The sequence below is a fragment of the Cololabis saira genome, chromosome 15 (assembly GCF_033807715.1).
Source record: "Cololabis saira isolate AMF1-May2022 chromosome 15, fColSai1.1, whole genome shotgun sequence".
NCBI classification, from domain to species: domain Eukaryota; kingdom Metazoa; phylum Chordata; class Actinopteri; order Beloniformes; family Belonidae; genus Cololabis; species Cololabis saira.
The window spans coordinates 4,875,678-4,890,952 of NC_084601.1; the positions used below are offsets into that span (position 1 = coordinate 4,875,678).

Below are 15,275 nucleotides of genomic sequence, written 5' to 3' on the forward strand. Positions count from 1 at the left end.
AAAAATCCCATGGAAAGCTTTTTTCCCCACAGATCGCAATAGTAAAAGAGAAGCCTCTAAAACTGTTCACAGGACACCTCCAGCTGTAATCACCGTCAATTACTAATCTTTGTATTCTATATTTTTAAGTCATGGACTTTATACATATCCATACCTGCCAACATTGGGCTGTGACAAAGAGGGAGATTTTCTGGGGTAGGTTGGAATGCTCCACTCACAACATCCCCGCCCTGATAGAAACAAGACGATTTTTAATGAGCTTTAAATCCATAGCTTAGCTACAATGAAATGTGCTAAAATGTACCTCCCAAAATGACTCTACAGCCTTCTTGGAGCCAAATATGTTTAATATTAATAACAATAAAATACAGTATACAATTGTACATACAATAATAACGAAAAACAATGCTGTCAATAATGTCATCTTCTAAACCACATACATACTGAATCACAAACTGAGGTGGTGGTGATGGTGTGTGTGTGTGTGTGTGTGTGTGTGTGTGTGTGTGTGTGTGTGTCTGTGTGTGTGTGTGTGTGTGTGTGTGTGTGTGTGTGTGTGTGTGTGTGTGTGTGTGTGTGAGAGAGAGAGAGATTCAAATCTCCCTCTTTTTCACAGCCCAATGTTGGCAGGTATGGATATGTATAAAGTCCATGACTTAAAAATATAGAATACAAAGATTAGTAATTGCCGGTGATTACAGCTGGAGGTTCCTGTGAACAGTTTTAGAGGCTTCTCTTTTACTATTGCGGTCTATGGGAAAAAAGCTTTCTGGGCCCCATGGGATTTTGGTTGCAGTACCGCGGCTGGCCACTGGAAAAAATCGGCGTGCTGCGGAGTGCGAGACTGGGGGGGAATGTCCCCGGTCGGTCCTCCAGATGGCGCTGATAACGAAAAAACGTCACGTGACTGATACCCGAGTTCTTTGTATCTGCACTCGATTGCTGTTCCTCCGGAAGACCCGGATGTCTGGCACAGTAGAATTGAAATTGAATTTCAAGAACTGAATTTGAATTGTGAGAGCTGAATGTAGATTCAGTTTTTCGGAATGTAGATTCAGTTTTTCAATGCAATGATTCAAATTAAACAATACAAATTCAAATTATGTGATTCAGATTCAGTTTTTTAATGCAATTATTCAAGTTGAGCAATTCAAATTCAAATATAAATGATTCAAATTCAGTTTCTAGTGGCACATATTTCTGCCCATACGTATTTACCCTTGTAACAAGTTAATTTCTAGGTTTGCTGAAGTGGATGAAATGTGCACTTTTTGTGGAGATGAGCCAAAAACGATTCTACATTTGTTTTGTGTTTGCCCATCGTCAATTGTATTTTGGAGGGACATGGAAAAATGTATCTGTAATAAAACTGGACAGTCCATCACAATCACACCCAAAGATATTATCTCGAAATTTGAATGTGATGACAAAACAATATGCTTTATAACAACTCTTATGCTTCTGATGGGTACATTTCATATTCATAAAATGAAGTTCTCCAGGTCCCTTCCAAAGTTTAATATATTTACAGTGGAATTCAACTTTTATATAAACACTTTAGAGCTAATGTCAAATAAGAAAAGTGAACAAACATTGCTGTACTTTAATAGCTTATTTTCAGTAACTCCTGTTCTGCCCTCAGAGTTGTTTTCATAGTTTAGATAGATAGATATTGGACATGTTTGAACTGTTTTTGTTACAGTAATATTGTGGTAGGAAAAAGACACACTCAGTTGTTATAGTTCTAAAGAGAACTGGACCTTTATTTTGAAGCCCAACTTTCATTTTGAAGTGTGATCGGAGGCTCCGTTGTGTTTACATTACCCGCAGTAATGGGAGCAGCCAGCAGTAAGAAAGACATTTGTGGTACTTCACCATATAAGGAAGGAAATAAAGGGAGACAGACGCTCTAATCCTGGCTCAAGTGTAGTGTCATACCTGAGTTTGGCTGACTGTTAAACTGTGATAACGTACAAGAAGTACTCAACACACAGGGAGAACAGTACAGTGAAAAGCCAGTACTACTACAGCGTGCTGAAGAATCGACGAAAGACTCAATCATGTCAACCAACAAGGCATTAAGCGTTGGCAAAAGTGAATTGGTGAAGGCCGAAGAGCGACGTCCCCCCTCCACCAAGTCTAGCGCTAGTTCCAAGGGCTCGTCTTCCTACAAGCCTATCACGGAGGCTGCCGTCAGAGCCAGAGCTTCAGCCCAAGCAGCGGCAACCAAGGTAGCCTATGCTAAGAAACAGTTGGAAATTAACCGTTCACGAGTGAGGGAACGATGGAGTATGAGATCGACAGACGGATCGGTGCAGCGTCCGCAGTTATGTGGTCGGTGTACCGGACCGTCGTGGTGAAGAGGGAGCTGAGTCGAAAGGTGAAGCTCTCGATTTACCGGTCAATCTACGCCCCTACCCTCACCTATGGTCATGAACTTTGGGTAGTGACCGAAAGGACAAGATGAGTTTCCTCCGCAGGGTGGCTGGACGCTCCCTTAGAGATAGGGTGAGGAGTTCGGTCACCCGGGAGGAGCTCGGAGTCGAGCCGCTGCTCCTTCACATTGAGAGGAGTCAGCTGAGGTGGCTTTGGCATCTGTACCGGATCCTCCTGGACGCCTCCCTAGGGAGGTGTTCCAGGCATGTCCCTCCTCCCTAGGGAGGTGTTCCAGGCATGTCCCTTCGGAAGGAGACCCCGGGGAAGATCCAGGAGACTATGTCTCTCGGCTGGCCTGGGAACGCCTCGGACTCCCCCCGGAAGAGCTGGAGGAAGTGTCTGGGGTGAAGGAAGTCTGGGCATCTCTGCTGAGACTGCTGCCCCGGCGACCCGGGAACGGATAAGCGGCGGATGATGGATGGATGGATGGATGGATGGATGGATGGATGGATGGATGGATGGATGGATGGATGGATGGATGGATGGATGGATGGATGGATGGATGGATGGATGGATGGATGGAGAAATTGAAAAGGAAGCAGAAGCTGCACGGGTGAAAGCAGAAGTTTTAGAAGCAGCTGCAGCTATAGAACAGGAAGATGTGTTAAGTGTGAATAGTGATGTTCCACCACACGTGATTCAGAAACGCACTGGAGATTACGTGCAATGCCAATCACAGCTCAGCTCACAGTCCTTTTCGTCCTACAATGGAGTCTGGCGCAGCGAGAATAACTCCAGACAGTGGCCACCGCCAGCAGCAGCTGAGGCTGAGCCAACTGTCAATCAGTCATATTAGAAATACATTTGATGCTACAGATAAATTCTCCTGGCATTTGTCAATTCAATTCAGTTTTATTTGTATAGCGTCTAATACAACAAAAGTTGTCTCTAGACGCTTTCCAGAGACCCAGAACATGAACATAAACCCCCGAGCAATTATTACATGAACAATGGACGGTAAAAACTCCCCTAGTGGGAGAAAAACCTTAAGCCAAACAGTGGCAACGAAAACTTCCCTTTAGGAGGGAAGAAACCTTGAGCAGGACCAGGATCTTAAGGGGGGACCCTCCTGCCGAGGGCCACACTGGTGGGTCAGGGACGGCAGCAGCACAGCAGGCAGGTGGAAGCAGCAGCGGGATGACCGGGGGTCAGGACCGCAGGCAGGTGGAAGCAGCAGTGGGATGACTGGGGTCGGGGACCGCAGGCAGGTGGAAGCAGCAGCGGGATGACCAGGGGTGGGGACCGCAGGCAGGTGGAAGCAGCAGCGGGATGACCGGGGGTGGGGACCGCAGGCAGGTGGAAGCAGCAGCGGGATGACCGGGGGGCATCCATAGTCATGAATGTGAAATCAAATGATTGAGATGTAAATGTTTTTTTGAACCATGCTGTAAACATGTTTATTTCTGCTCTAAAGTTAGACATTTTAACATGGGAGTCAATGGAGATTGACTCACTTTTGAAGCCAGCCTCTAGTGGTCAGTCAAGACACTGCAATGAAACATAGTTCCATGTCAGCGTCAATCCAGAATTCAGATGGTTGGCACTTGGTTAACACACAGCAAACTGTGTCACTGGTCATCATTTAGAGCTTTAGATTTTTCCCAGTTAGCCTAAGGAAGGAATTATTTTACATTAGACAGATTTTAGCCATTGTGTATTATGTTAAAAAGAAAACCGTTTCCCCCAGGAAAATCTGTTATTGACATTTGCTGACGTTCCAAATATTGGAAGAATTTGAAGGTTAAAATAGAAGGAAATGTTTGAAAATGTATTTTGTTTTTTTATATTTCCTTTGACATTTCAGAATTTTCAATCTTACTCGTGAAAAATTCCCAAGAGATGAAAGGTACACAGTAATTTCTAAGAATTTTCTTTTTTAACTTTAGACCAGTTTGCTAGTCTTAAGAATTCTGGTCAAGAAAAATGTTCTTACCCTATGGACAAAGATATTTTTGCTTAAAATAAGACAACAAAATATTATGCTTACTTCTAGAGGGGCTGTTTTTGCAGTTTAGATGGAATAATCTACTTTTAGGCTCTTCAAAAAAAAACAATGCAACACTATCAGTTGACCGCCAACTCTCACTCGTGACGTTTGTGACTGGCTGAGCTCTTATTGAGAATTCAGGACTGAAGACACGATGAAAGGGAACAAGGGGATAAACAAAGCTTCACAGAGGAGACTAAAACCAAACTACTAACAGGATGCTCTGGGGAGAGGTCATGTTAAAAACAGACTGTAGTGAAATCCAGTGCTGTTGTAGTAAACTTCTGCTTTTTTATTTCCCATCTCAACAGCTGATTGACAGAAATCACCTGGTTATTGTATTTCACCTTAAAAGGTGAAATCCTTCAAAATCCCTACATATTATAGGTTTGTTTTTGCACTGTAACTGCAGGACTGTCTCAGAAAATTTGAATATTGTGATAAAGTTCTTTATTTTCTGTAATGCAATTAAAAAAACAAAAAAGTCATACATTCTGGATTCATTACAAATCAACTGAAATATTGCAAGCCTTTTATTATTTTAATATTGCTGATTATGGTTTACAGTTTAAGATTAAGATTCCCAGAATATTCTAATTTTTTGAGATAGGATATTTGAGTTTTCTTAAGCTGTAAACCATGATCAGCAATATTAAAATAATAAAAGGCTTGCAATATTTCAGTTGATTTGTAATGAATCCAGAATGTATGACATTTTTGTTTTTGTAATTGCATTAAAGAAAATCACAATATTCTAATTTTCTGAGACAGTCCTGTATTCTTAATAGAATAATACTTTTCAAACCTTTCCACTTTCTTAATTTGTCATTGATATCTAAATATTGATCCAGAAACCATGAACTGTCCTTTTTTTGTGGTCTTCTTCTGACAGTTTGTGCTTGTACAAGCTTATGAGGAGATAGCAGTGACTGCACAGAGATGCTGTCCAAAACAGTCATTTTTATGCTTTTTATTTCCTTTTCTTTGCTGTTTTTTTGTTCATATGCAAAGACTATGGTCTGGATGTGAGGTCTCTAGCTCTAACTCCAATAATTTTCCTGTACCATTTTGGGATTACCTAAAAAACGATCAACTCATGCTGAAGTTTTGGTCTGCCTCCAAAAACACAGCATCCAAAAAAGCCCAAACACATATATATTGTATTTGAAAGTTTATGGAGTTTTGTATGATTAAGTTACTTTGATTTCTGGCCATTTTGCTAACAAACAAAACAACTGTATGTGGGGGTCACATGACTCTCACATGTTTTTTTTAACTGCTTTTGTGTCCATCTGACTGCAGATTCAAAGCAGGAAACTGCAGGAAACTTCAAGTTTCCACATGTGTGTTGTATTTATTCAGGCTTTTCCGGCTTTTGTACGGCAGTTTCTTTTAATGAAAACTAATAAAAAATGTGCTTATTTGTGCTTTTTTTCACTCTACCAAATGCCAGCCGACCTGCGTTCCAATACTTTCCCGACAGCTTCTCTGTGACTTTGAGTTACTTTTACAGCACTTCAGGATGGATTCATTTAATACCACACCTATCACATGACCCATGTGCCTTTTTAAGAGGAAAGTACACCACATCGGGCTCATCTCGCCTTGCTCAAACATTGCGTGCCTGTTAACCTCAGAGTGCTTGCAAACACATGACACAGTCTGAGTCATGGGCAAGGAGGTATTTTCACAGTCGGCTCTCACCAGGGTAGATTTTGAGTTGGTGTGCGACGTATCTGAGCATCTGACTTCTGGGGGGAACACAATTTGGTTTTCTGTCAAAAGGCAGGAAGAGTTATGAAATCTGGCATCTACAGAGTCATGGTTTTGAAATGCTTTGCTGAGAGGGAGGCGGCCTGCGCCTGCTGAAATGCCTCTGTTGTTTTGCCCACAAATCTTTTGTGTTTCTCAACTGTCGGCTCTCGGGAAGGAGGCGTGCGGCGGCGACCTAACAAACCCATCCTTATTCTGCCAGTGACAGAAATGACAAGTCAATATAATTACGTAAACTGCAGGAAAAGAGGACTGTGATAGAAAAATTCAGCCTCGGCTACTTGATTAAACCCAAACCTGCTGAGAGCAGCAAAATAACAGCCAGATGTGCAGACTGGGAGTCTGCTCAGCAAAGATTAACACTGACCTTAAAGAGGTTTTTACTGGAATCTTAAGAATGAATCATCCTTTGTGCCTATAAAATCAATATGCTTCCTTTGTTACTTTATCATTCTGCATCGAGACACTTGATGTATGTTCTGAGCCTTTTGCATGCAATTGTTTAATTAAATATACTGAAATCTGGATCATTTCTCAAGTCTTACAGGACTGTCTCAGAAAATTAGAATATTGTGATTTTCTGTAATGCAATTACAAAAACAAAAATGTCATACATTCTGGATTCATTACAAATCAACTGAAATATTGCAAGCCTTTTATTATTTTAATATTGCTGCTAATGGCTTACAGCTTAAGAAAACTCAAATATCCTATTTAAAAAAATTAGAAAATTCTGGGAATCTTATTCTTAAACTGTAAGCTATAATCAGCAATATTAAACTAATTAATAAGGCTTGCAATATTTCAGTTGATTTGTAATGAATCCAGAATGTATGACATTTTTGTTTTTTTAATTGCATTACAGAAAATAAAGAACTTTATCACAATATTCTAATTTTCTGAGACAGTCCTGTATACTTGGTAACTTAGACACTCAGTTTCAGTCCAGTTATTCACCTAGTTGGAAAGAACACACTGAAGAGCTTTTAATGGGTTTTTCCACAACAAGGACAGCGTGAAAAAAGCAAAGATATTTACACAATGAAAGAATTATCAGAAGGGATCTCGACATATAGAAACTATATGTTGCCATAAATATCCCCCTCCTTTTGTCCTTCTGCAGGACACGCCTAAACAATCACAGGTGGGGGAAGTTGCATGAAGGTGTGCAGCTGGATTAGAGTCTTGTGGCTTTTTCCTAGAAGTTTTGGGAGAGTCAGTAATGAGGGATAATATAACAATGAAGACAATGAAAACACACTAAAAGCAACTCACAAAAGGTGGCTCTGACACAGAGGATTGGGGGAGTGAATGGATGAGTGTACAAGGGTTACCTGGAGTGGGATGTAATCACATATTTAAAAAAAAAGAAGAGCCAAGAGCAGCTGTCACCCTATAATAATGGATACCGGGTGCCCTGTAAGCCACTTGGTATGTTAAATACTTTTTACACACCCTACTTATAACCTCTGCTCTCCACGCTGTACAGTCTCTAGTCAAAACCACTTCATTTATCACTCCTTGCAATTTATAGTATGTTTTTTTGTTTTGTCTTTGCTTCTTGTCTAGATACCTCTGTTACTTGTCCAATATATCCATTCTTTTTCAATGTTTAAATCCAAATTATTAGTTTTGTTTTGTTTTGGTTGTATAAAACCTCCTGAGTTGAGGTTCATAAAAGGGTAGGCATAATAAGCCTTGGCTTCAGCCTAAACCTTTTCGGTGCCATTTAAAATATTGGACCTTTTTTATGTTGCATTATGTTGTATCCAAATGGACCGAAATAAAAACTCAAAATCAAATGAAAATCAGATGTATCAAATTTGATGAGTTTATGAGCTCCCTGCACCACCCAGCTATAATAATAATTAAAGGAGCATGAGGCAGGATTGAGGCAGGATTTATGAAAAAAATTCGTATACGTTTTAAGTTTTCTAGTAATAATGTCAGATGAAGCGTTCCAAACCCAAAAGAAAGATCCCTCTAGTGTATCTCTCCGTTGCCTTGAACAGGCTGTTGCTGCAAAATGTGCTGCAATTCCGGGCCGGAATTTCCCGCGCTGGGCTGCGGATGTGACGTCACATGACGCTGCATGCGCGTTCTCCCCGTTCTCCCGTGCCGGCTTCACTGTTGGCTGCAGTACCCCCAACAGCCGTCGTGGCGAAGGGTGGCGCTAGAGAGTCTCATTTCTTAAAAGGAGCCTCATGCTCCTTTAAAAAGAAGTTGATACAATTCAAAAAAGTATACAAAAAAAGATAAAAAATTATCAAATACATTCAAAATTGTATTCCCTGTGTATTATTTCACATGTGAGGAATTGAAGGCTTAAATCAGGTGAAACCAGAAGACAAGGAAGATGTTTTTAATTTATTTTTTTTACCATCCAGGGAATTGACAGCTTTGATATGAAGTGCTCTAATGTTGGTTAAAAAAAAAAAACACTGATTGCAAAAGGTCATATGATTTGTTGAGTGATCTAAAAGTCATCCGAGCCCCCCTGCCGCACCCGTTACAGTGAGTGAAAACCTTAAGACTTAATAAACCACAAGCCTCTGACTCAGCTTCCACAACTCACATCTTCCATGAATACCTACCAAAATTAGATTATTATTAAATTTAGTCCAAACTTTCAGCAGCACGAGGAAGCTTCTACCAAAAAAGTCAGATTTTCTAATGCAAGTACCAAAAGTATTAATGAAGTCTGTTTTATTATATTACTCATTTTAGTTCCCTGACTCAATCTACATGTGTAGAGCTGGAATGTGGGAGGGAAAGGGTGCAACGCTGCTCCTGGGTGTGGCACAGCAAAACGTTTGACGTGAAAACTCCACATGACTGTGTGAGTTTACCAGACGATTTCACTTTGAAATGCCTTCAAGCTCCCGACACATCACATTTCAACACGCTGCAGACTGTCAGAAATATGGGTTGGAGGGTTACAGGATACACTAACTAACTATGGTATACATGTTTGAAAAAAACCAGGTAATTGCTCCTCAGATAATTGAGGTGCTTGTTAAAAGAGGAGGGATAGAAAAAGGGAAGGTCCCCAACTGTGGTTTGAGGTTATCCTGAGTCATGAGGAAAACTCCTCCCTGTGGAAAAACTGAGTGTGCAGCCACATGAGGAGAACTCTGCCGTATCAGTGCTTTTCCCAGACAGATGTTATGCAGAAGGGAATAACACTTTGAGTCATATGTAGAGAACCCATGTCATGAGGTGTTTTGTTTGTTCGTGTCTTTTCTCTCACCACATATCAGAACTAAAGTCATCCAGAAGCGAATTTAAAAATAATCACAGAGTCATGACAGAGATCTTATGATTTTGTGTCCGTTGTATGTAATTGTATTGTTTGTCAACCGTTGCCATTTTTCAAGTCATGTGAGATGCATTACAGAACCACGCCCTAAATAAACCCAGGGAGACGTCCCACCCTTCATCACCTCGGAAAATGTCCCACAGCTTGAAAACACTGGTGAAGAATGCAGGTACGGTCGGTCGCTCTGCGGTCACTGTTTTATCTTTGTGAGCAGAAACACCTCAGGCTCTGGGGTCAAACTGACCTTTTATGGGGGCGTTTGACTGGTTTTAGTGGCACCTGGTGGACAAAATGTGGAAGTACAACTGGAATAGGAATAAAGCAGTGGTCTCCAACCCCAGGGCCGCGGCCCGGTACCGGGCCGTGGGTCATTTGGTACCGGGCCACACAGAAAGAAAAAATCATTTCTGTAGCCTCGACTGATGATGGATGACTCTCAAACTGATGGTTCACGATGTTTTTATTCCTTGGATGTAAATACACTGCAAACACACCGTAAGAGCTATAAAGGAATCAAATAAAATAGTTAGTCTTTCTACATTCATATAAGTTTCATTTAACTTAAAAACAGACCGACACAGCTGCTGCTCGTTCGGCTACCGTTAACCACAATACATGAGTAACCGTGGCAACCAAACTCAAGCTGGACATAAATCATACCTGCCAACACTCCCGATTTATCCGGGAGTCTCCCGATTTTCAACCATTTCTCCCGCCCTGCTCCCGATTTGTAATTTCTCCCGCTTATCTCCCGATTTTAAAGTGAAATGAGTCAATGGTGTTTCACATGTCGGGGTTCCTGCATGGATGTATTATATTAACGGGTTCCTGACAAACCTGGCAACCCAACCCAAAAGCACTGCCTACGTCCAAGCTCCGCCCCATGGAGCTGCTGCGATACGTCAACGTCGCCGCCATATTGGATGTTCAAGACTGCGCTGTAAACTAATACAAGTAAATGGACTTATTTTCATAAAGCGCCTTTCTACAAAGAAATTTACGTTTTACGTCTCATTTATTCATTCACACACGCACTAATATACTTGGGAAACAGTTGGGCACTGTAATAATGTGAAGTACATTTGGGAAGTTACTCTGCCCGGCCTCAAGGTGGCAGCAGTGTGCCTTGCAGGTGAAGCTGCCGACAAGGCAGAGTGAGAGTCAGTTCAGTACTTGGAGTTTGAAACATGCGGTTATGCTGTTGTTGTTCTGAAGTTGGAATAAAGGTTATGCTGTGAAATAACCACGTAGTCCCTGAAGTTACTACATAAATGGCGACGAGGATAAAGCTGGCCAACGGATGGGAGACTACAACGACGATTAAATAGACGTTTTAATCGCAGAAGACGTGACTGTAATATGGCGGGTCTTGTGGGACACACCGCTCCATTCAACAGTCAGACCCAGTCCTGGGAGGAATACTGCGAAGTGCTGGGTTATTTTTTTGAAGCAAATGACATTGATGATGCTGATAAGATGAAGGCGATCTTGCTGAGTTCGGTGGGAAGTCAAACTTACAGCCTTATGAGAAATCTTGTGAGTCCCGAGAAGCCGGGGGACAAGACGTTTGACCAACTTGTTGCTCTCTTGAAGGAACATTATAATCCTAAACCGAGCGAGATTGTGCAACGGTTCATGTTTTATTCCAGGACCAGGAAACCTGAGGAGACTGTGTTGGATTTTGTGGCTGGACTGAGGAAGTTAGCACAAGATTGTAATTTTGGTGACAAACTGAAGGAGCAGTTGCGGGATAGACTGGTCTGCGGGGTTGCTGATGATCGCATTCAGCGCAGACTGTTATCGGAGATGGATTTGACCTTCGACAAAGCATTGAAAATTGCACAGGCCATCGAGACGGCAAATAGGGATGCAAAAGTTTTGCAATCCCAACTTGGGGAGCTTCCCCAGGCAGTGCATAAAATGGCGGTGCAGCAGAGCCAACATGCAGTGAGTGCCCAACGGCGAGCATGCTACAGATGTGGCAGTGAGCAGCATAGAGCAAACGAGTGCCGTTTCGCGCAGGAGACATGCCATGGCTGCGGAAAAAGAGGGCATATTCAAAAAGTGTGCCGTTCGAGAAGTGCAACTGCAGTGGCTGAAAAGTTTAAAGGGGGAGGAGCGCGAAAGACGGAGAGGCAAGGGAGAACACAAGCAGCGCATCATGTTACTCTAGAAGAGAAAAAAGAAGAGGAAAATGATGAGGAAGTGTTTTTCACAATGTATAACATGGAGGAGACTGAGCTCACCAAGGAAGAGCCTTTTCGCGAAACATTGACTGTGAATGGAGGAGCAAAGACATTTGAACTTGACACAGGCTGTGGAGTGACGGTGATGAACAGCGAGGAGTTTGCAGATCTGTGGGAAGAAGGTAAAATCCCCCCACTGAAACCATGGCCTTTTAAGCTAAAAACATACACAGGTCAACCAGTAGAGACACTGGGTACTGTAAATGTCACTGCACAGTACAGAAATACTGTTAAGACACTACCACTAGTTGTAGTCCCAGGAAATGGACCCAGCCTTTTAGGAAGGCACTGGATTAGGAAACTGGACATAGTCTGGAGGGCAGTAAATCACATACAGGAGGGCAAATGTTCATTACAGGGGGTGCTCAGTCAGTACGACAGGGTCTTCAAGGAGGAATTGGGAAGACTGAATGAGGCCCCAGCCAAAATATATGTGGACAAAGAGGCAGCCCCCAGGTTCTTCAAACCCAGAACAGTCCCGTATGCAATGAGAGCCAAAGTGGAGGCCGAGATTGAGCGTTTGGTGCAACAGAAAATAATGCAGCCTGTTAAATATGCGGAGTGGGCCGCTCCGATTGTACCAGTGTTAAAACCTGACAACAGTGTGAGAATCTGTGGGGATTATAAACTGACAGTAAACAGAGTGTCCAAATTGGAGAAATATCCTATACCAAAAGTCGAAGATTTATTCGCTAGTCTATCAGGGGGGCAGAAGTTCACCAAGCTAGACATGAGCCACGCATACCACCAGATCCCTTTGGAGGAGGAGTCAAAAAAATATGTGACCATAAACACCCACAAGGGGTTGTTCACGTATAATGTGTTGCCTTTCGGGGTCTCATCGAGCCCGGCTATATTTCAACGCACTATGGAGGGGGTACTGCAGGGCATACCAAAGGTGGCAGTTTTTTTGGATGACATCCTCCTGACGGGACGAAATGACCAAGAGCACCTTCAGACACTGGAGGAAGTGCTAAAAAGATTGGCCCAGGCTGGGTTGCGCTTGAGGAGGAACAAGTGCATGTTCATGAGCAGGGAAGTTATTTTCCTAGGTCACAAGGTGGACTCCACAGGGTTGCACCCGGTACATGATAAGGTGGCAGCAATCCAGGACGCTCCTGCCCCGACTTCCGTGACGGAATTAAAAGCCTATTTGGGGTTATTGAACTACTATAACAGGTTTTTGCCAAACCTATCTACAATTCTGGCCCCAGTCCACAAGCTACTCAGGAAGGACACCAAGTGGCAGTGGGGAAAGGAACAGGTAGATTCTTTCCAACATTCAAAGAAATTAATGCAGTCAGCAGAGGTGTTGGTCCACTATGACCCAGAGAAAGACCTTGTCCTATCTTGTGATGCTTCCCCACACGGGGTGGGTGCCGTGCTTTCTCACCGAATGCCAAACGGGACTGAGAGGCCTATAGGGTTTGTGTCTCGCACGCTAAACTCAGCTGAGAGGAACTACTCGCAACTTGACAAAGAAGGTTTGGCTGTCATTTTCGGGGTAAACAGGTTCCATAAGTACATTTTCGGCCGGCCGTTCACTATTGTGACAGATCACAAACCCCTGTTGTCACTTTTTGATGAGTTAAAAGCCGTCCCACAGATCGTGTCCCCCCGTATTCAACGTTGGGCTGTAACATTAATGGCTTATGAATATCACATCATCTACAAGGCTGGAAAATATCATGGAAATGCAGATGCATTGAGCCGTCTGCCTCTGCCGGGGAACCTGGGTCCCAGTGTACCAAAGGAGAGAGTGCTCATGTTGGAGACGTCAGACATCACACTTGTGACCGCGGAGCAGGTGCGTGCGTGGACCACAAAGGACCCTGTGCTCTCAAGAGTGAGAGAGATGGTACAGAGAGGTTGGCTGCCGGAACAAGAGGGGGCTGATTTTGCACCTTTCACCGCTCGAAAGAATGAACTGAGTGTGGAAAATGGATGTGTAATGTGGGGTGCCAGAGTGGTTGTGCCAAAGAAGGGACAGGCAGATCTACTGAGACAGCTGCATCAAAGCCATCCGGGTATTTCTAGAATGAAGTCATTAGCACGGAGCTACGTGTGGTGGCCTAAGATGGATCAAGATGTGGAGAACACTGTTAAAGCCTGCAGTGTTTGTCAGGAATACAGAAATGTTCCAGCGGTGGCCCCATTGCACCCCTGGGAATGGCCAGACAGACCCTGGCAGAGAGTACATGTGGATTACGCGGGGCCCTTCATGGGAAGAATGTTTTTCATTCTGATCGATGCCCATTCTAAATGGATGGAAGTATATCCAGTGAACTCTTCTACATCCACGGTGACGATTGAGTGCCTTCGAAAATGTTTCAGTACTCATGGTTTGCCAGAGATTTTGGTTTCGGACAATGCAACAAGCTTTGTTAGCACCGAGTTTAAAGAGTTCATGATGAAAAATGGCATTTCACATGTGACCTCAGCACCTTATCATGCTTCCACTAATGGTCTGGCAGAGCGCGCAGTACAGATTTTCAAGCGCCTAATGAACATGAGTGCAGAGGGAAGCCTGGAGACTAGGGTGTCTAGGGCTTTATTTAGTTACAGAGTGACACCGCAGACCACAACGGGCTTGTCGCCTGCTGAAATGTTGTTGGGAAGGAAGCTGCGATGCACTCTTGATTTGATCCATCCAGATATGGCACGCAGGGTGATGAATAAGCAAGAGAAGCAGAAAAACGTACATGACAGAAGAGCTAAAGAAAGAGGCTTTAAGGTGGGTGATTCAGTGCAGGTCAGAAATTACAGTCATGGACCAAAATGGGTCCCCGGATTCATAGAGACAGTGACTGGCCCAGTGTCATATACAGTGATGCTGGGGGATGGTAGAGTGGTCCGGAGACATGTGGACCAGATCTGTTCCAGACAGGAGGCATCTGCTAAGTGCACGGGGGACGTCTTACCAGCACCTCTCTGTGCAGGTGAGCCTGCTGTGCTGGGAAGCAGGGCCCTGGACGACCAGGTCATGGAGAGTATCGGTCCCGATGGTGTGGAGGAAGGAACTGCGGCTGCTGCGGGGCAACCAGGGACTGCCGCTGAACCCGCAGAGACTGAAGCACTTGGGGTCTCGCAATCTGGCCCGGAAAACGCAGGGGTAGGCCTGAGAAGGTCACAGAGACGGATTAACTTGCCCGGTCGGCTAAAGGACTTTGTGGTTTCCTAGGGGACTTTGGGGTTTTTGGGTTTCAAAAAAAAAAAAAAAAAAAAAAAAAATGCGAAATTGCATTGTGCATTTGTGTATTTTGTTTTGTTTTTTGGGTTTATTTTCAAGCAGGTTGATACAGCCAGTGGGGTTGAGGATGGTTCCACTTGTGTATTTTGATTTTGATTTCTCCTGTGGTTACATTTGGGAGGGGAGATGTTTAACTACTTAAGGGGGAAAGGGTGTAATAATGTGAAGTACATTTGGGAAGTTACTCTGCCCGGCCTCAAGGTGGCAGCAGTGTGCCTTGCAGGTGAAGCTGCCGACAAGGCAGAGTGAGAGTCAGTTCAGTAC

At 43.4% G+C, this 15,275-nt stretch overlaps 1 protein-coding gene across 1 annotated transcript; it reads left to right on the top strand.

Moving 5' to 3' along the window:
- Positions 1-10,874: 10,874 nt before the first annotated feature.
- LOC133461395 (uncharacterized protein K02A2.6-like) lies at positions 10,875-14,942 on the top strand. The gene has a single exon (XM_061742282.1). It carries the CDS (start codon positions 10,875-10,877, stop codon positions 14,940-14,942), a length of 4,068 nt encoding a protein of 1,355 aa, XP_061598266.1.
- Positions 14,943-15,275: the final 333 nt, after the last annotated feature.